The sequence below is a fragment of the Macaca nemestrina genome, chromosome 15 (genome assembly GCF_043159975.1).
Source record: "Macaca nemestrina isolate mMacNem1 chromosome 15, mMacNem.hap1, whole genome shotgun sequence".
Taxonomy (NCBI): Eukaryota; Metazoa; Chordata; class Mammalia; order Primates; family Cercopithecidae; genus Macaca; species Macaca nemestrina.
The window spans coordinates 99865816-99886392 of NC_092139.1; the positions used below are offsets into that span (position 1 = coordinate 99865816).

The 20577-nt window shown below is 40.7% G+C and overlaps 1 protein-coding gene across 7 annotated transcripts in view; it reads right to left on the reverse strand.

Annotated features, from left to right (window-relative positions):
• The window catches only part of LOC105494007 (solute carrier family 5 member 4), a 59913-nt gene that overhangs the window by 2374 nt on the left and 36962 nt on the right, over positions 1-20577 (reverse strand). For all 7 annotated transcript variants that reach the window (XM_071080475.1, XM_011762061.3, XM_011762062.3 and 4 more), the window contains 9 exons: positions 18662-18767; positions 16926-17006; positions 14532-14752; positions 12589-12724; positions 10661-10768; positions 8932-9082; positions 5443-5611; positions 4057-4272; positions 997-1099 (listed from right to left, as the gene is read on the reverse strand). In XM_071080475.1, coding sequence (XP_070936576.1) covers positions 997-1099; positions 4057-4272; positions 5443-5611; positions 8932-9082; positions 10661-10768; positions 12589-12724; positions 14532-14752; positions 16926-17006; positions 18662-18767 — 1291 coding nt within the window. The remainder of the gene's footprint in view (positions 1-996; positions 1100-4056; positions 4273-5442; positions 5612-8931; positions 9083-10660; positions 10769-12588; positions 12725-14531; positions 14753-16925; positions 17007-18661; positions 18768-20577) is intronic.

The following is a 20577-nucleotide window of genomic DNA, read 5'->3' on the forward strand; positions in this document are numbered from 1 at the left end:
CTAGAAATACATAATTTTCCAAAAGTGATTAATGATGAAATGGAAACTCTAAATCGTTCCATAGCCATTATATAAATTTGATCAGTAATTAAGATGTGCAACACACACACACACACACACACAGAGCCCTTATGGTATTATTGGCAAAATACCAAAATTCAATGGCAACATTATTTCAATCTTATTGAAATATTTTAATAAAATGGAAAAATGGGCTAATTTCTGATTCATTCTATGATAACTCTATAATCTTAATACAAAAACCAAAAACTTAGTACAAAACCAGAAAATGATAGGCCAGTCATACTCAGGAACACTGATATAAAAAATCAAAAGGAACAGAAAGCATTGACTCTTCCTTCACTTTGAAGAAACCAAACCAAAACAGACAAAGCAATTATTGTCCAGTTTAAGACAACATATTGTGAAGTGCTAAACCTTGTCTGAGGTTTAAAAAATATTAGGTAAACAAAGAGCCACAGGGATGACTTGATGGAGAAATTTTCATGAAGGAAGTGAGATTAGAACTTAGTTTTAAAGAATAAGCATTTTTTCTCTTAGACAGGAGGTAGAAATATTTTAGGGAGCTTGGCACTTGTGGGGAAAAGTCAGAAAAGCTGTCTGCCTGGAAGAGAGGGTATGTTAGAGAAAATACTGAGAAACAAAGTTGGAGAGAAGGTGGGGCTAGATGCTTATTTGCAGTCAATCAAGATTGAACACTCACTATGTAACTAGGAACAGGCGAGTCTGTAACCGATTGTCTGAGATCTCAGTAACTACGGATGGATGATGGGTGGACAAACCAATGGACAGGCAGATGAATAGACGGATTTAATAATATTGCCTTGATTTTTGGAAAGGTAAAAATTTAAAGTTTCAGTTTATCGTAAATCTACCAGCCTTTTCAGAAGCTGGATTTAATGACATTAAAAGAAAACCATTACAAAAGCCTGTGCAGAGTTCCTACATGAAAACCAAATGTAAATCAAATATTACCTTCTTCAGCACCATCATCTGTTTCTTCCTGACTTTTCTCTTCTGCATCTATATCGATTCGCTCCTCTGTACTGTTCCGAAGAACCCAGCACAGGCGGTACAGCTGAACAGGGACCATACGAAAATACATTAGTAATAGGCAAATGTTTGCAATAACATAATACAACGGTACCTTTGTTTATTGTCTGGTTTTTTAAAAAGTCAAACCACACAGGAGAATATAGATTGCAAAGAAAAGGCCTCCTACCACAGTCACTCACCAAAACACACTAATCATTTAAAAAATTTTTTTCTGTTTTTAATTCTTCTGGTTGCTATTCAGAACCTCAAATGATATACTTAAAAATACCTACTTCTGAATTTGTAATTTCAGCAAAGTTGAAGATTTAGCTAACCTGCACTATACGCCAGTTTCACTCATTGTCCTTAACATCCAACAGTTATTAGCCACATCATTATTTCATCATTATTTCATTCAGTTTATCTAGTCTTTGCTTTTATAACTTTCAAACTATCTTCTTAAATTCATTTCTGGATTCATCACATTTGGCTGGTATCTATGTGCTATTCTTGAATTCCAGTTGCAATTAGTATGCTTACACACCCCTTTTCCTAACCCACCTCCAAACTGCTGTCAGCTATACCATCATTTTAAACTATTATGCTTTATATAATTTTTATTATTTTCTGTAAATATATTAAGATTTCCATAGTTAGTCTGTATGTTGATTTAAGCATTTGAAAATAAATAGAATTGATGCTGTATGTACCGATTAGACACAAGAAGTAAATATCAGCCCTGGGTCATTCTAAGGAAATTGCTCTAAGTATCAATGGCTTTTTTCTGTTTGTTTCTTTTTAATAAGATGGAGTTTCTATCTTGTTGCCCAACTGGAGTGCAATGGTGCAATCTTGGCTCACTGCAACCTCCGCCTCCTGGGCTCAAGCAATTCTCCTGCCCCAGCCTCCCAAGTAGCTGGGATTACTAAAGGTGGACTGCCAGCATGCCTGGCTTATCTTTGTATTTTTAGTAGAGATGGGGTTTCACTATGTTTTTGACCAGGCTGGTCTCCAACTCCTGACCTCAGATGATCCAACCACCTTGGCCTCCCAAAGTGCTGGGATGACAGGCGTGAGCCACTGTGCCCGGCCTATCAATGGGTTTTAAACCTTTATAATCGATCATATTCTAAGTTATGCCTCATTTTAATTTGGCTCATGACTTTCTTGTACAAATTGACTAGAATTTGTAATTGGTTTTATTTGTTCTTGACATATGCCTTCACCTTCTCAATAAGATTCCTAATCATATCTTCATAAGCTCTTATTCACAGGATTTCTTGTACTAGATCCACTTTCTTTGTTAAAAACTCTCTTCTTGGGAGTCCTTCAACTTCTTTTTAACTTGCATAGCGTAATTACTAGTTTTGCTGAAAGACTATCATCCTGGGACATCTCATTTTTGCACTGTTAGGCTAGATTCACAACAGTTTTCATGGCTTTCTCTGAAATAACCATGATATTTATCAAGTCTATTTTGAAAGTTAAACCTTGCAGCATATTAATGAAACAGAAACATAAATCAGAAAAATGATCTCACTTGGTCCTTCAGACAATATTTTTTTCCTAAAAATTTTTTCCTAAAAAAATTTTTCCTAAAAAAAAAATTGGTTATTTCTATCAGCAAGTAAGAATTTAACATATATATTTATTGAAAAACTGTGTTTTCTCGTGTTCTTTCATCTAACTCAATATTCAGCATAAATATTTAGTTAGGAATTTCAGTGACATGTCCTTGGTAAAACATTTTGAACTGTGCTTATTTCAGGTTTTCCATCCACACATAATCTACTGGCCGCTTCTCAGGAAAATACATAAAGAAGCATTGCTTCAAAAATAATGAGTGATACATTCAAAATATATAAAAGCTACACATATTTAGTCATAAATTCAAACAATTCAAACAATATTAGTATATAAGCAGTATTTATATTTTAAAAACAATTAATTAATATTTGCCAGGCCCCTATAGTGTCTCCCCACTCCCTGAAATGCCTCTTGTTGAAAATCTTAGGTGGATATGCTCTAAGATTTTTTTTTGTATACTTAGACAAACGTCTATATGCCTACATGTGTTTTATTTCAGAAAGTGCTATTATACATTATATTATTCTGCACATATTTTTCCACTTAATCATATTACGAACATTTTTTTCAAAGCAAATAATAGAGCTCCCTCGTGTTTCTAAACAGCTGTATAACGTTCAATGCACTGTGTTTGTGTGCTCATTCCTTTTATGATGAAATCTGGATTTTCTCCCAGCTACTTCCTATTTGAAAACTTTTGCAGAGAAAATCCTTATACACATTTTTCCTACTTGAACAAGTATTTATACACAATAAATTCCTAAAACTGGGATTGCTGATTCGTAAGTATTCGTAAGTATTTATCCATAAATACTACCCAATTGCTCTACTATCAATTATAAAATCTATGTACTTTCCAACAGTTTTGGACTGTGAGAATTTTCCCACAATGCTAATATTAACCACTAACATTAAATATTATTCATATTAAACATTTCTGCTAAATTGAAAGGCAAAAATGCATCTCATTATTCTATTCTTTCTTTTCCTGCCCCCTGGTACCTTTTACTTTCCCCTCATCTCTGTGCCAGTCAGTGTTCGTGTGGTATATGAAATCCTGTTGGCCCAAACAGGCACAGCCCAGATGACAGCCCTGCTGTGAAATCTTTCCCAGTGTCTTTGGAAACACCAATTATTCTCTTCCTGGTGTCCTATGACAATGCTGTAGATTGACTTACCAACTACACTGTGAAATTTACAAGATATAATGTCCATTTTCTAATCCCTTACTTTTTAATTCACTGCGATTTGCATAAACTAAGTGCAAACTTTTCTTTATTTCAATGACTGAATGAAAATCTTAGGGTTCTTCTAGCTCTAGAGGTACAGTAAATACATTTCCTGGAACTCATACACTAAAAGGTAAATAACTCTTATTTTAAAATTAGCATATATCCATTACTCATCACTCACATGTACATCAGGAATGGGTTTTGTTAAGAGGGAAATTCCCAGGACGACCAGCATGGACCCAAAAAAGAGAATGATGGAAAAGTAGAGATAGTGCACTCCACAGATAATCTTGGGACAGTTACTGGGAGCCAAGCAACTCGGTGTTCCATAAACAAACTCTGTTATCATACGAATGAGGCCCATCGCAAGTCCGACCATTAGACCCCAGAATGCTCCCTGCAAAAGAAGCAAGAAGAAAATCAGAATGTTTAGAAAATATGAGAAGCTTATTCAAGTAAGTCATAATTATAATCCTGCCTGCTTTCTCAGTTAAGGACCCACAAATGGCTAACCTTGGGCACAAGGTTACCGAAGTAGAGAAAATTGCAAATACCCGTGCTTGTTAGTTGGATGCTGCTTTCCATGGTCCTGAACTGTATATACCACTGCACCGTTGTTGATTCTCCAATACTAGGACACTACTGTCTACACTGACCCAAGCTGAAGTTTTCCTTGACTTTTGTTTCACAGTTAGATCAAAACACTTGTGATTTATTTGATAAAATAAGCAGAAGTATCAATTATGTTACACAATTTCCAGAGCTGGTATTAGGTAGTTTTGACAGTTCTGTGAAGCTCTTGATAATTTATTTCTGTGAGGAATTGATGGGGATGGAAACATGTGTCTGTTCCTCTGCTCAAGATGTTATGCTTTAGAAAAACAGTATTGCATGGAGACTAATGGTATGAGCTTTGGATGGAAGAAGATCTAAGCCTGAATACCAAGATCCCACTTACTAATACTAAGTAACACGTGGAAAGCACATAGATACTAACCCCTCTGCACCTGTTCCTCATCTGAAAATCATAATAGTAAGGCTAGTACTAAGGAAACATGTAAAGATTAAGGGTACATGATGCCCAATAATCAATTACTTACATATATCAAAATAGCAATGAACACATTTTGAATTCTTACTAGTGTGGTAGGTTTTCTTCTAAGAATTTCACATATTTTATCTCACTTAATCCTCACAACAATCCCATAGGATAGGTGCTATCATTATCTTCATTTTAAAGAGACTCAAGTAATTTGCTTAGGATCACAATACGATTAGGTGGTATAGCCATGATTGGGCCCTGGCAGTCTGCCTCCCAAACATGTTCCTCAACTCTGCACCGTGTATGTATGTAATACTTTGTAATAAACACATAAAGACTGTACTATGAATGTGCGCTATATTTTTATACTTTAGTAAGGATCAGGAATTGTGGCTGACCTCAACTAAAATTAAGATGGGCCATGACTTGCGTAAATAGGGTAGAAAGAATGTATTTTGATACCCCAGTGAAATAAACAATTTTTTCTCACTCCAGCAGGGAAATTTTTTTCCAGTTTTCATTTACCTGTTCATTGACTCTTTTACAGAAGATGGCAAGCACATAGACAGCTGCAATTGGAGGTCCAAGGTAGCTAGAAATTGATTCTGTGTAATGGATTAGCTGTCCATTTTGAGACACTTGTACCAATGGGACCCACACAATGCTCACAACAGTTAATAGAAGAACAAATATCCTGAGAAGAAAACAACATAATTTAAACATTAAACAAAAGCACTATAGGTACTTCCACTGTGCTTTAGTTCTAGAGTTCATTCTTGTTGCCATTCATTGATTTTCCAAACAAAATCAAGCTCCTTGACCATACATAAACCCATGCTGTGCTTAATGGTGATCTTTTAGTAAAATGCCATAAAACAATTGCCTGTCTATAATCAATCATAATAGCTTCATCTATGAGATTAAATATCTATTCATAAAAAGTTAAAATATCAGCGATTAATAACTCCAACACACTATATGTAGTATATCAATTGGAAATAAGTACCACACTATTTCTATTAACCAGCAATTATTTGTACAATAAAGAAAGCAGACTTCCATTTTTTTGTTCTTTTCCTAGCTTGCAGGGAACAAAGTTGATTTGCATAGGTTAGAATGGAAACAGCCTCCATCTCAGAATGTTGAGTAAATCGGCAAGAAATGCTAACTTGTGCATTTTACTACTTGAGTACTTCAGCAGATAAAAAGCGTGTTAAAGGCTCCTGTTGTCCAGGGAGCATGACTTCTTCACCTTTCCAAACTCCAGCGTTGTCTGTGCTTGTTGTGTGAGTAAATGAACCAACATAATTTACTAGAATGTGCATAAAAGGCCATTCATCTCTCTTTGCTCACACGAAATAGAGAAGCAGTTGTGGGGTGGAGGAAGGAACAAGTATTTGGGCATTTAAACATTTAAAGGAGACAAATGTCTCATTTAAATGTTACAAAATCACTGCATCCTTGCAACAACTAAATGTGATAAACTATGGGAAGTCTTAGCATAATGCCTAAACCACAGTAAGGATTCAATAAATTACACTTACTGTTGGTATTTATTTTTTATCACCATTGGAAGGCAAATCACGTGCTTTCCCAACTCATTCAGTTACAGTTTCCTATCACATGTAGAATAAAATCCTGTCTTGTTATGACTTCAATGGCCCTGCGTGACCTCGCCTCCAGGCACCTTTCTGACTTTGCTCTTCACTCTCCCACTGGCTTCTCATGGACGAAACTCACTCCTGGTTGTTCTCAAACATACCACATACGTGACTGTAGGAGGAAAGCAGCCCTCATTGTTCCTTCCCCGAGAGCACCATGGGGTTCACTCCCACACTTCCTGCAGGCTCTGCTCAGACACCACCCCCTCAGAGAGGACTCTCTGAGCACCTGGATGAGGTTGCTTCCATCCTTTCTTCCTGCTTTGTCTTTCTAGCGCCTCTGGTCACCTGAGGTAGCACACCTTTATTATCTATCTTCCTGACAAAGGCATACATTCCATGAGGCAGGAATTTTAAAAGCATATGTGTTTTTTTTCTTATTTGTGTTTTGTGAGATAGTAGGCATTTGATAACACAGAGAGAGAGGGGAAAAGAACAAGTCATTGTTTTATCATTGAGACTTAAGGAGGATGTGTGTCCAAGATCATATACCTATTAGTGGGACGACTGCATCTTGGGCCTCCTGAACACCAACCAGTACTTTCTCTACTACAGGTATGCTCCTGCCTTCCTGTACTCCCTCTCCTACAGCATTTGTCCAGAGTCAAGCTCTGGGCCAAGTGAGACCTTTGGGTTTTTCCCCAAGTGTTTAATTTGCTAAAGTTATTGTTACTGTCAACAACAAAGGACAGTCTTTTAAATAGTTGGTCAGTTTCTCTTGATACCAATTTCTTTGAAAAGACTAGACAAATTCTGATATCTGACTACAGCGGAACATCACAGAGAAAGAAAATGATTATACTACAACTACACATAGCAACACGGTTGAATGTTGCAAACATAACATGAGCAAAATAAGCCATATTTCAGCAGGTGGCAGTGGCTCACGCCTGTAATCCCAGGACTTTGGGAGGCCGAGGTGGGCGGATCACGAGGTCAAGAGATCAAGACCATCTGGCCAACATGGTGAAACTCCGTCTCTACTAAAAGTACAAAAATTAGCCTGGCATGGTGGTGGGTGCCTGTAGTCCCAGCTACGCAGGAGGCCGAGGCAGGAGAATCGCTTGAACTTGGGAGGCAGAGTTGCAGTGAGCCAAGATCGTGCCACTGCACTCCAGCTTGGTGACAGAGCAAGACTCTGTCTTAAAAAAAAAAAAACATCGTATTTCAAGGGATACAAATGCAATTATTCTACTTATAATAGCATGAAGTTGGAAAAGACTAAGCTATAGCGTCACAAGTCACAGTGGTTAGCTTTGGAATGATGTAGACCAAGACGAACTTCTGGGTGCTGGCAATTTCCATGTCTTGACTTGATCGATGGTTACATGGTCCTCATTTTGTGACGCATCTCTGAGCTGTGCATCCATGTTTTAACTGTTTTCTTTATGTGTGCTGTACTTTGATTTTTAAAACATTTTACAAAATGCTACGACAGGCCAGGGGCAGTGGCTCACACCTGTAATCCCAGCACTTTGGGAGGCCGAGGAGAATGGATCACCCAAGGTCAGTATTTGGGACCAGCCTGGCCAACACTGTGAATCCCTATCTCTACTAAAATACAACAAATTAGCTGGGCATGGTGGCGGGCACCTGTAATCCCAGTTATTCAGGAGGCTGAGGCAGGAGAATCGCTTGAACCTGGGAGGCAGCAGTTGCAGTGAGTTGGGAGTGTGCCATTGCACTGCAGCCTGGGCAAAAAGAGTGAAACTCTGTCAAAAAAAAAAAGCCATGATAATATAGGGTCTTCTCGAAAATTGTGAAGGGGAAGAAGGACATTCTGGTATCCATTTTTTCCTCATTTCCTTCCATCTCACTCCCACTATCTTCAAGGCCCCCAGGCTGCTCAGGGTCCCCTGGGTTGACTTAACTCTCCAAGCATCCTCTTGGAATTAGTCTCTTCCCTGCTCCTTTGTAACACAGCCCAATCATTCATGAATATGACTGATAAAGTCCTCTGTGTTCATGTGTAGAAGACGTAATCTGTTACCTCCATGTGATATACACAGAAACTGCTAGAGACAATGCATTCACCTATCAGAGTAGGTGGGAATTTTACACCCCATTAAAATACTAGTGGAGTTTTATGAAGATGTGGATAGGGGGGTGATGTGAGGAGGGGAAGAAATAAGAGCCATTCAGAAGCATTTGAAAGACCGAAAAAGTGATTATTTCATTTAAAGGTATGGTTCAAATTTTTGTATCTGGAAAGTGATCACTTGAATTCGATGTACTCCAATGTCTCATCCCCGCATCCAGATGCTAGGATTACTTTCACCAAAGTCAAAGGCAAGGGAACTCTAGTTCACTTCTACATCTGCACTTCTCCAGAGGATTCTAGGTGGGAACTCACCGTCCAGCTATCAGGATCTCTTTCTCCGACGCTTGCTTTCGCACCTTGGTGTAGAGGTCAATAGCGAAAAGGGTGCTGGCGCTGTTGAAGATGGAGGTCAGGGAGCTTATGAGAGAGGCCAGCATGACCGAAAGCATCAAGCCTCGCAGTCCTGGAGCCGGGAGAGGGTACAAGCACTGGTTAGTGGCTGGACAGCGCCTTGCTAAACCAGAGAGTGTTGAAAGGTAAAAGCACCATCCGGAACATTGGTTAACTGATGTCTTTATCAATACACATCAGCATGTGGAGTTTCCTGCATATTTTCCTGGTCACCTGAGAATAATCCAGTATAAATAAGTCAGGCACAGAAAGACAAAACATCACATGTTCTCACTTACTTGTATCGTCTAAAAATCAAAAACAATTGAACTCATGGATATAGAGAGCAGAAGGATGGTTACCAGAGGCTGGGAAGGGTAGTGGGGGACTAGGGGTGGTGGCGGGGATGGTTAATGGGTACAAAAAAGAGAGAAAGAATGAATAAGACCTACTGTTTGATAGCAAAGCAGGGTAACCATAATCAGTAATAAGTTAATTGTACATTTTAAAATAACTTAAAGAGTGTAATTGAATTGTTTGTAACTCAAAAAATAAATGCTTGAGGGGACAGATTAAAGCAAAAAGAATTTTAGTCCTAAACATGAACTTAGAGATCATCTACTGGAACCTAGTTTTAGAAGAGAGGAAACAACATCACACCATCTTTCTTTGGGTAGGGGCTGTTGGCTTCCTGAAGACTTAAGAGAACTGGAGAGGAAGAAGTCCAGTAGGCAGTTCTGCTAAACAAGTCTTTGGAGGGGCAAAGCCAAGAGTTTTGAGCCATGATGGGAACTTCATCCTCCAGTTCCCTCTGCCCATTAGTAATGGCCCTAAGCCTCCTAGGACAGAGTGTGTGTGGATGGGGAGTATGTGGTGTCATGATTGTGGGCCCTGGTCCCTTCCACCCTCCTGTGTGTCAGGGTGGAGGAAGGTGGAAGAAGTGTAGCCAACTCTTGATGGGGTACGGGATCACCTGGTCAAGTCCTGAGCTCTGTACCCTGCTCCATTTCTGTTCACCACAGCAATGATCACCTTCTGGCATCCTAATAATTTATGTATTTCCTATGTGGTTTATTTTCTATCTCACACTACTAGATTTTGAGTTCCAAGAGGTAGGGGACTTTGTGCCTATTTCACTGATGTTTTGTTAGCACCAAAGCAGTGCCTGGCACTCAGTAGGCACTCAATAAATAGTTGCAGATTAAATAGATTGAGATCTATTATTTGGTTATCACTAGCCCCAAAAATGCCCTCCAAAAAGAAGGATAAATAGTTTATTCTATTTGGTTTATTTGGTTATCACTAGCCCCCAAAAAGCAGAAAAAATAGTTTACCTCTAGGTCTCGTGTTTACAAGTTTATGACTATGCAACTCTTTTATTGACAAATGGATCATTTAATTTGTTCTTGGCTGCCTCAGAAAACAGTCTTGAATCTGAAGGAGTAAGAATTCTTCTAACAGTAGTTGTACCCGGTTCATCTCTGAAATGTTCAGGCCTAGCACAGAGCTGGTAGCCTGTGGAAGGTGCTCAAGAAATGTCTGATGAGTTGGATTGAATTAATGGAAGGTACAAGAATTGCACCATAACCCTTCCACGAGACCCATCTGTAAACAGGGCTCTGGGGCTGTCCCAGCAGGGACATTTTCCTACCTTGGGGCATCAGTTCCAGCACCATCGTTGGGTATGCATAGTTAGTGCAGCCAACATCAACGCCACAGTGTTTCACGCATTCAGAAGGTACCACACATGCTACCTTATCTGAGGAAGAATTCAGAAGTGAGTCCAATGAGGCCAAAATAGGCAAAACCAACAATCATTAAACAAAGAGAAAAGTTGTAAGATCATAAGGAAGGAAAGATATTTGCCTGGAAACTGAAGATTCAACTTTGAACTCCATACCACAGATCTGGCCCCTCTATTCCCAAAACACAACCCTAAGTATCTCATCCCTGTAGCCCCCTTACACTGACCAATGGGACAGGGGATCTCTTGGGACGTGGCCTAGCAAGAGCATTTGAGCAAAGAGAGGGAGTGGACCCCATCCTCTGGGAAAACAGCAAAAAAGTCATTCTTCCAGGAACACAGAACTCAAGAGACTGACAAAAATAGCAACGGGAAGTTAGGTCCTGAGTGCAGTCACATTTAGCCTAGTATCTTTCACCTGCATCTAAGAAGAGGTGACACTTGTGATGGTCAGTTGGGTGACTGTCCCATGTGTCATGATGCCTCACCTCTGTGGCAGTTGCACAATACCTTGTTGGTTTTTTGTTTTTGCTTAAACGACATTATGACAACAGACAGGGAGGCTTGATAAAGAATCACCCAGAAAAATAACACCTCAGCACATTAGCTTCTTTTCACTAGTTCCTAATCCTTTTCTATACAGAAATGTCTTTTTTGTAAAACTATGGTAGTTGTTGAGACATTATTTTTCAAGTTTCTTTTTACACTTAGCATCCTAACCTCAGCATTTTCCCAAGTTTTGAGATAGTCTTCAGTCTCCTGTTTTCATTTTTCCATAAAGGAGGTGCACAGTAATTTCTTTGGCCATTCCCCACTAGTTAGATACCTACGCTTTTTTTTTTTTTTTTTTGAAGAGATGGGATCTCACTTTGTCACCCAAGCTGTAGTGCAATGGTGCAATCATAGTTCACTGTAGCCTTGAACTCCTGGGCTCAAGCAATCCTCCCGCCTCAGCCTCCCAAGCAGCTGAGACTATAGGAACACACCATCATGCCTAGCTACTTTATCTTATTATTTAGAGATGGGATCTTGCTGTATTGCTCAGGCTGGTCTCAAAGTCCTGGGCCTCAAGCGATTCGCCTGCCTCAGCCTCCCAAGTAGGTGAGATTATAGGCATGAATATTCTTTACCCTTATAAAGAATATTACAAAGCTGCAATAAGAAGGATGCTGGTCCCTTGATGTTCACTTAACAATATTTCAGTGAAATCAACTGATGCCCAGTTGAGAAAACATGATGTGGATTTAGTGTTATCTGATGGATTACCCCGATAAAAATGATTCCTCGATAAGTCAAGAAAGATTTGGTTATATTCTCTTCACTTTTCATAATAAAGGAAGTTGAATTCAACACTAGCAGTTACTCTCAGCTGACTCAGAAATTTACATATCCTCAAACAGCCTGATTCCAAAGCAGTGAAAACTGATTCAGTTCTCCAGTTTTCTCAGAGGGACCAAGACCTTCTCAGTCAGAGATGTCACCAAACTCAGACGGTACAGCTCACTTGACTCAAATTAACCCAATCCTACCTCATCCTGCAGTGTCGTTTTGCCATATTCTCTGGACTTCCTTAAATCTAAGCAACTCATGAAGACAGAACTCACAGACTCAAATGTCTATGAGACAGGCAGATGGTATGACAAGGATAAAGGAACAGAGCATCCAATATGCCACATTTTCCTGCCTTTGACCGCTGTGCAGGCTGTGCCCTCCACCTGGAATTCTGCTTTTACTTCCATCCAGAATGGATTTTCTCAAGGCTTTATGACATTTTAAGAACACTTCTCAGAATACAAGCATAAAGAAAAGAGAGAACATACAGATTCAGGGCTTACCTGTGTACAGGATGCGGCTGATCATCCCTGGCATCACCATGAGGAACATGGGCAGCAGCTTCAGGTAAGCACACATGATGCAAGCAGCCTTCACGTGAGACATGTCCTTGCCACTCAGGCAGCGCTGCACGATGACCTGCCGGGAGAACGTGACACACTCATGAAACAACCAGGGGATGATTTCCAAGGCAGTGAGTGTCTCTTTCCAGAGTTTAATGTTGCAATAAGAAATGATGTGGACCAGTATACCAAAGAGCTATCTGCACTCCTATGTTCACTGCAGCACTATTCACAATAGCCAGCATGTGGAATTAGCCTGAGTGTCCATCAGCGGATGAATGGATTAGGAAAATGTGCATAATACACAATGCAAAACCATTCAGCCGCACACAACAATGAAGCCCTGTCATTTGCAGCAACACGGATGGAACTGGAGGTCATTACGCTAAGTGAAATAAGCCAGGCACAGAAAGACAAATATCACACATTCCCCACTCATTCTCACTTCCTGAGGCCTAGCTCAGGAAGATACTGAAGGCTTGGATTTGCCCCGAAAGACGGAATAAACGAAGAAAGAAGACAACTGGCGGTACTGGAAAAAGGAGAAATAACCTGAGTAGGGCAAAAATGAATTCCCAAAGATGACAGTGAAGGGGTCATTGGATAAGTTAGTTGGGCACCAGAGGGAGTGCTGCCAGACTGTGAGAGGGCAAAAGACTCTAGGAGAACCTTTCATTCAATGAGTAATAATTAGCAAGAAAATTCAAAACGAAAAATTAAGAATTGGCCAGGTGCGGTGGCTCACACCTGTAAGTGCAGCACTTTGGGAGGCTGAGACAGAAGGATTGCTGGAGTCCAGGAGTTTGAGACATAGTGAGACCCTGTCTCTATTCAAAAAATAATGTTTTTTAAAAAAGAAAGAAAACAAGACTTAAAATTATTAATTCCAGGAACAACAACAACAAAAAAAGCTAAGGAAAAGTCAGGCAGTATAATCACATGGTTCAGCTGTGAATTACATTCGGGTAGTCACAAAAATGGTGGCACCGAATGCTGATCTCTCCAAAATTGTGATTGACAGCTATTGGGAGGATGGGGGAACAGGTGTGCTTGCATGGGGCTGGGAAGGGAAAGTTGAAAGACAGCTAAACTCTCATCCTTCATCATAGGGAAGCCAACAATAAAATCCTAAAACTAACAGGGAGCAACACAAGCATTTATCTGAATCACTTGGGGATCAAGTTAATGAGCAGATTCCAATTCAAAGGGTCTAGATAGGGTTATAGGGTCTGAGAGCATTTATTCCTAGTGAGCTCCAAGGTGATGTCCATGTTGATGGCTCACAGACTGCACACTGAGCACAAGGATTTAGGGAACAGAAATAAATGCCAAAACACTTACTTAAAAGAGCTGAAAGCATTTGCCTCTGAAGGACAAGAAATAGAGTAGAAAGCAGGGTACCGTGTAGCTGTTTTTAAATAACAAGTTTTGTAGAAGTGTTTGACTCTTTAAGCTGGATGTGGTGGCTCATCCCTGTAATCCCAGCACTTTGAGACGCCGAGGTGGGCAGATCACCTGAGGTCAGGTGTTTGAGACCAGCCTGGCCAACATGGTGAAACCCCGTCTCTACTGAAAATACAAAAGTTAGCTGGGCATGGTGGTGTGCATCTGTAATCCCAGCTACTAGGGAGGCTGAGGCAGGAGAATCACCTGAACCCGGGAGGTGGAGGTTGCAGTGAGTTGAGATCATGCCACTGCACTCCAGCCTGTGTGACAGAGTGAGACTCCATCTAAAAAAACACAAAAAACAAAAATGAAGAAGTATTTGACTCTTTAAACGATGTGTGTGCAAAATGGAAACTAAATGTTTTTCTATGAGACAAGAACAACAAACACATGTACACACACAGACACACACACAGACACACACACACACACTTCACCTGATTTGTGCACCAGTACCACAAAGCTGTAATGGGCATTCCAAATATAATTCCGGGCCATGGAATGTCCCCAGTCACAGGATCTCGGAAGATGTGGAAGGAGTCCTCCCGAGGTGTGTAGCAGCTGGCACTGATTGTCAAGTTGTCCCCCTCGACTACGGACGGGATGGCATTCATGTACTTCTCGGTAAAGCTCTCGTAACCTCCAACTTCGTTAAATGCTAAAAAGGCATCAGAGTAAAACGAGATGTCTTACTGAAATCTAAGACATCCAATGTTTATGATGACTACTTTTTGGTGGAGGTACACAATCACCTCCCATCAGCCCAGTCCAATCCTCAGTCACCCTCTCCCAGGTCCATGTCTTTCTGGTACCTCCACTGGCACTGGCTATGCTACCAGATTGACTTTCACGAAGTACAGAAAGCAAATAACTCTGACTTGTCTTCCTATATTGCTCTTTGAAATTTTGAGTTAGTGTCTCTTTTAAGGTAAAAACGAAGCTGTTATCCAACAGGCTGGCACTGATATCTCAGAACCATTTAGAGCATAAGCAAACTGGAAGGTGAACTAACAAAGTGAGCCCCATGAAATTATCCATCAGAAAGCCCCAGCTCCTCTGAAAAGATCAGGAGGCAAAGGCCTCTCTTCTTGACCCAGAGCTTGGCTCTTTTGATCTTACTTGCAATCTGGTTTTCTGGTGCAACACTATATTTTGCCTGTTACAATAAAAAAAATTGGAAAGATAAGAAGCAGAAATTGGGGGTGGCAGGTTAGATGTGACAAGGGAAAATGATGAGACTCAGCCTGTTCGGGTCTGGAAAGGCCAGTCAGGTGCAGAAGAGAATTGTGGTTGCTCTTAAAAAGCTGAGCCCAGGCATCTGGGGTAGCTTAGTATAGCTTTAAATGATGAAAAATTCATCAGAGTATTATACAATTGTAGGGTTGAGTTAACATTAATCTACTTCATTATTTAGCTGAAGGACTACTATGTGCCAAACACTGTGCTAGGATCATGTACAAAATAAATGTGCAAGGCAGGAACTTAGCCGAGTGGAGGATACAGACAATACGAGGAAGTTGCTTTGATTAGATAAATATGGATTGTAACAAAAATACATAGGAGACTCTAAGAGATGAGAGTCCCCCTCTTCATCCTAAAGATGGCAGAATTGAGGTTTAGAGACCTAATGCCAGGGAGTGCATCACTGAGGCCAGAAACCAAGGCACCATGAACAAGAACAGCACAGAAGTTCTGGATAACTGAATAGAAAGTACACAAATAATTGGTGCTAACGACTAGCCTCTGGAGTGGCACTGTGCAACAGAAACATTCTGCAGTGATAGAACTGTCCTGTATCCATGCCGTCCAGTATGGCTAGTTTTCCTATGCAAAGATAAATACCATAATAAGAGAAAACAAATATTGGCAAGCTGTAAATTAGGTCAATATTGCTTGATGGCAATGAACTGAATGATACTAATAAGTGAGCATTATTAAGAAAACTCCAACCTGTATTTGTGTATTGTCACAATGCAATAGATTTCCATCCAAAATAGTCATAATGAGGTTACGGATGTTTTGGATGAAAATCCACTACAATACATTGTTTGAGTACACAAACATAGGTTGTGTATTCTATGTCTGTGTATGATTCAGTTGAACTAATATTCAGTTCTCAAATTTTTTCCTACTATTTAATCCTTCATTTCATAAAAATTCTATGTAAATGAAAGGTTTCTAGGCTTTGAATCTAATGTACAAATACTTCTGTAAAATTATCAACCCACTGCTACTGATTTTGTCTGTCCTTCACACAAAGAAATTAAGGTTAAATGAGATAACTTACCTAAGCAATAATGTTTTTTTTTTTTTGAGACGGAGTCTTGCTCTGTTGCCCAGGCTGGAGTGCAGTGGCTGGATCTCAGCTCACTGCAGGCTCTGCCTCCTGGGTTTATGCCATTCTCCTGCCTCAGCCTCCCGAGTAGCTGGGACTACAGGTGCCCGCCACCTCGCTCGGCTAGTTTTTCGTATTTTTTAGTACAGATGGGGTTTCACTGTGTTAGCCAGGATGGTCTCGATCTCCTGACCTCGTGATCCGCCTGTCTCGGCCTCCCAAAGTGCTGGGATTACAGGCTTGAGCCACCGTGCCCGGCCAGCAATAATTTTTAAAAGAAAGTAATGTTCTTTTCCCCACCATCCATTTCCTTATGCTGAGATAATAAAGCAAGAAAGAAGTCAGGCAGATATTTCAGTGATGGGGATTATATAAATGACGGGAAAGTGTGACGAGATGAAACTGGAAGGCATCCCAATAAGGAGCAGACAGACTGAACAGAAACAAGCCCCGTCACTTCCGGCCCCTGGGCACTGCACGCAGGGTCATCACTTACCAAACCCCATGAGAATAAAAGAGCCAATCAGCATGATGATGGTCTGGAGGGTGTCTGTGTAAATCACTGAGGCCAACCCCCCTGGTGAGAGAAAGAAAAGAACCAGGGCATTTTATCCATGTGTCCCCATGTATTTGCCTTCACCACTGGGTTCTCCTCCACCCAGAACCCTGGAAATGACCCAGTAGAAGACATCAAAAGCTCCTAGGTGAGCCACAAGCTTGTCCTGACATCATAATCTCCTCAGCACTGGTTCTCCTACTTCCCTTGCTTTGCCCTGATTCGAAGTTTCTATGAATTACAGTGAAGTTTCATCTTTGTGTGAGTTTTTGAATATTAAGCAGGGGAAAAGGCAGCACTTTAATACCATGAAAGTTTCTCTTAACAATCCCTCAATTTACAGCCATTCAGCACAGTGCACCTGCTCTAAAATATCTAGCGAAACCACTTTTGCTCTAGTGCTGGAACGTATTATTGTTTCATTAATTCAGTACCAGATATAGTTACCGTGTTTTGTGTTTTGCTGTAGTGTTGAACAACAAAAAATCCCAAACCCAGCTTATTTTTCAAGTCTAGACTAACTAAGCTGTCAGTCTAGTTAGTCACCAGCACCTGCAACAAGATATTCCCTTTATGAGAGTGTCATGAGAAAATAAGATGAATCCTGAACACAGAATACTCATGCCCTTATCGCTCCCTTATTCGGAAACACATGCTCTGTGGAAGTGGTCTGTACCAAAATAGAGACACTTATGCCAAACCCTAACAAAATGGGGCTGGGAGGTCACGCAGGTAGGGCCCTCATACACCTATGCCGGTAACAGGAACTGTTGGAAGACATTATTATGAAGACTGTCTCCTAGCAACAGCCAGTACCACCAATGAACAAACACCAGCGCCTGCAAGAAGCAGGTGAAACAATCATCTTTGTTTCAGAACAGCTTACGTGGGCTCTCCCTCTCTGTCTTTAAAAGCCTCCCCTTTGCCCCAACCCCCTTGGAAGTCCTATGGTCTGCCATAGGACATGTATCCTGGTTTGCAATCCCTCACTATTCCCCAAAGAAACTCCTCATTTTGGAGAGTTGGTCTCTCTGTCGCTTATTTTAGGTTGACAGTTCAAATGCACGGAAATGGCCCCAAAACTGTTTTGACCGTTCTAGCTGGTATTTTTCCTTACGTCTTCCAACTCAGCTGGTATACTTTAATTTTTATGTTAGTATGCATGAGAAGCATATCAACATACCTGGTTCATGAGAGCCTGCTTGGACTATTGTCACACATCGTCTCCTGCCAGCAACCCACTGCTCCAGTTCTCCTCTCTCAACTGCACCATTCACGGCCAACGCCATGCCCTGGCATCCTGTGTTCATTTGAACCTCACCTTTCATTTGCTAGTCTCCTATCTGAGCTGCTATTTCCTCCCAACCGTCTGTGTGGATGATATGCTAAATTCTAAGTGCCAGTCTGGGTACCAAACACATAGCTGAACCAAATGACCCGTTTCCCACCCCATTCCCCACATAATTCCCTTCCATCAAGATGCTCACTTCTAATATCAAGGATTCTGTGTTCTATGCTCTAGTTGTGTTTCTGGTGCTGTGCTTGACTCTCATAGTGGGAATGAAATGGTGCCTTTACCTCGGCAGCGACAAGGCTAACACTGAGAATGCTAATTGCAGGTTGGGGTGGGATCAGCAAAAGACAGTCCGAGTGAGCAAAATATACAACACACTCACCAGTGATGGTGTAAACAGCAGTCATAGCCAAGAGGATGAAGATTGCCAGGTAAAGGTCCAATCCCAAGGCCAGCTTGATGAATATAGCTCCAGCAAACATGTCTGACTAAAAAGGGAACAGTCAGGATGAGAAAGAAACATGCATTTGAGGCCACTGGTTTCTCTGCCCCAATGTCCACTCTTCTTAACCCTTCTTTTTCTGATAGACTCCTACTTATTCTTCAAGAATCCACTGGGATGGCCCCAGTGTAATACCTTCCATAAAGCATCAAAAATGATTTTCACTGTCTTCACTCTCTCCTATATTCTCATAGAAGTTAGTTCTTTGCTCAATTGAGGTGCTTATTACATGAGGTGACATGTCCTGAGAACTTTTTCTGTGCCATGAGGCTTAGAGAGGCTGAGTAATTGCTTATAGGAAGCTCCTCAACTGTGATGGAGTATTTAGGAATATATCTTCTCCTTGAGCCCGGGAGTTTGAGGCTGCAGTGAGCGGTAATTGGATAGAAAGTATGTACCAAGCGGCCGGGCGCGGTGGCTCAAGCCTGTAATCCCAGCACTTTGGGAGACTGAGGCGGGCGGATCACAAGATCAGGAGATCGAGACCATCCTGGCTAACACGGTGAAACCCCGTCTCTACTAAAATTACAAAAAATGGGCCGGGCATGGTGGCCGGGGGCTTGTAGTCCCAGCTACTCGGGAGGCTGAGGCAGGAGAATGGCATGAACCCGGGAGGCGGAGCTTGCAGTGAGCCGAGATCGCGCCACTGCACTCCAGCCTGGGCGACAGAGCAAGACTCCGTCTCAAAAAAAAAAAAAAGAAAGAAAGAAAGAAAGAAAGAAAGAAAGAGTATGTACCAAAATAGAATACAACCAAAGAACATTGTTTCATATATATTCCAAATATATATGTGCTACAATGATTGAAAATTGGTTTGAATTGGGGGGTCAGTTATGATTATTTTTGAAATTGAGGGGAAAATGTAGAATTAATTTAGATTATGCAGACTGTGCTGTAAAAGCATGATGCTGGCTGGAATTCAATTAATTACATGTGTCTCTGACCCTCCTAGGGCCTTTAGGTCTAACCATAAAAAAGGGAGATTATGATCAACTTAGAAATCTCTCTAAGGCAAACATATTTCAGTGGGAAGTACATTTTCCTATCTACAATATTTGGCTCAGCATAATTAACATGAATAATTTAGGACAATTTCCTGCTAGTTATTATATGTGTGTGTATATATATATAAAACTAATAAGATATATGTTCTTAAAATTAGTATTCTTGTTTGCCAATGAGGATTTTTATAATTATCTGTTCGTTTTAATTTTCCTAAAATTATTAACAGAACTGAGTCCGTTTTTAAGAGACGAATTGGGTAACATTTTTTTCTCTGTTCTGGAAAAACTTAAGCTGCCAATGGATCATCTCTTCCTTGAAACCTTGACAGAATGCACCCCTACCCTTCTCCATGTCCCCAAACTACCTGTCAGGTAGGCATTATTGTCATCATTTTGCATCGGAGAAAACGGAGGCTTAGGGAATTTGTCCTGGATCACCCAGATAGAAAGTGGTAAGCTCAGGATTTAAACCTGTGTGGTGTGACTCAGAAGCTTACATGGTTAAGCACTTTGTTATACTGCTATCTGGAATTTTACTTAGTGAAATATGTGGGGAACACTTAGAGAAGTATAGACAAATTATTCTAGGAAGATGGTGAATGTGGCAGCATGGTTTGTGAACTTCCATGACTCTCTACATTAGACAGAGCAAGTTTATGGCAAAACCAACAAAATTAGATGACCGGGTATTTCCATGAGGCCCAAAAGGCAAGACGGCAGGTGCAAATCAACCTCAGCCGCAAGACCTGCATGACAGCAAGATCTGGGAGGAGGCAGAGAGAAACAGTAGCT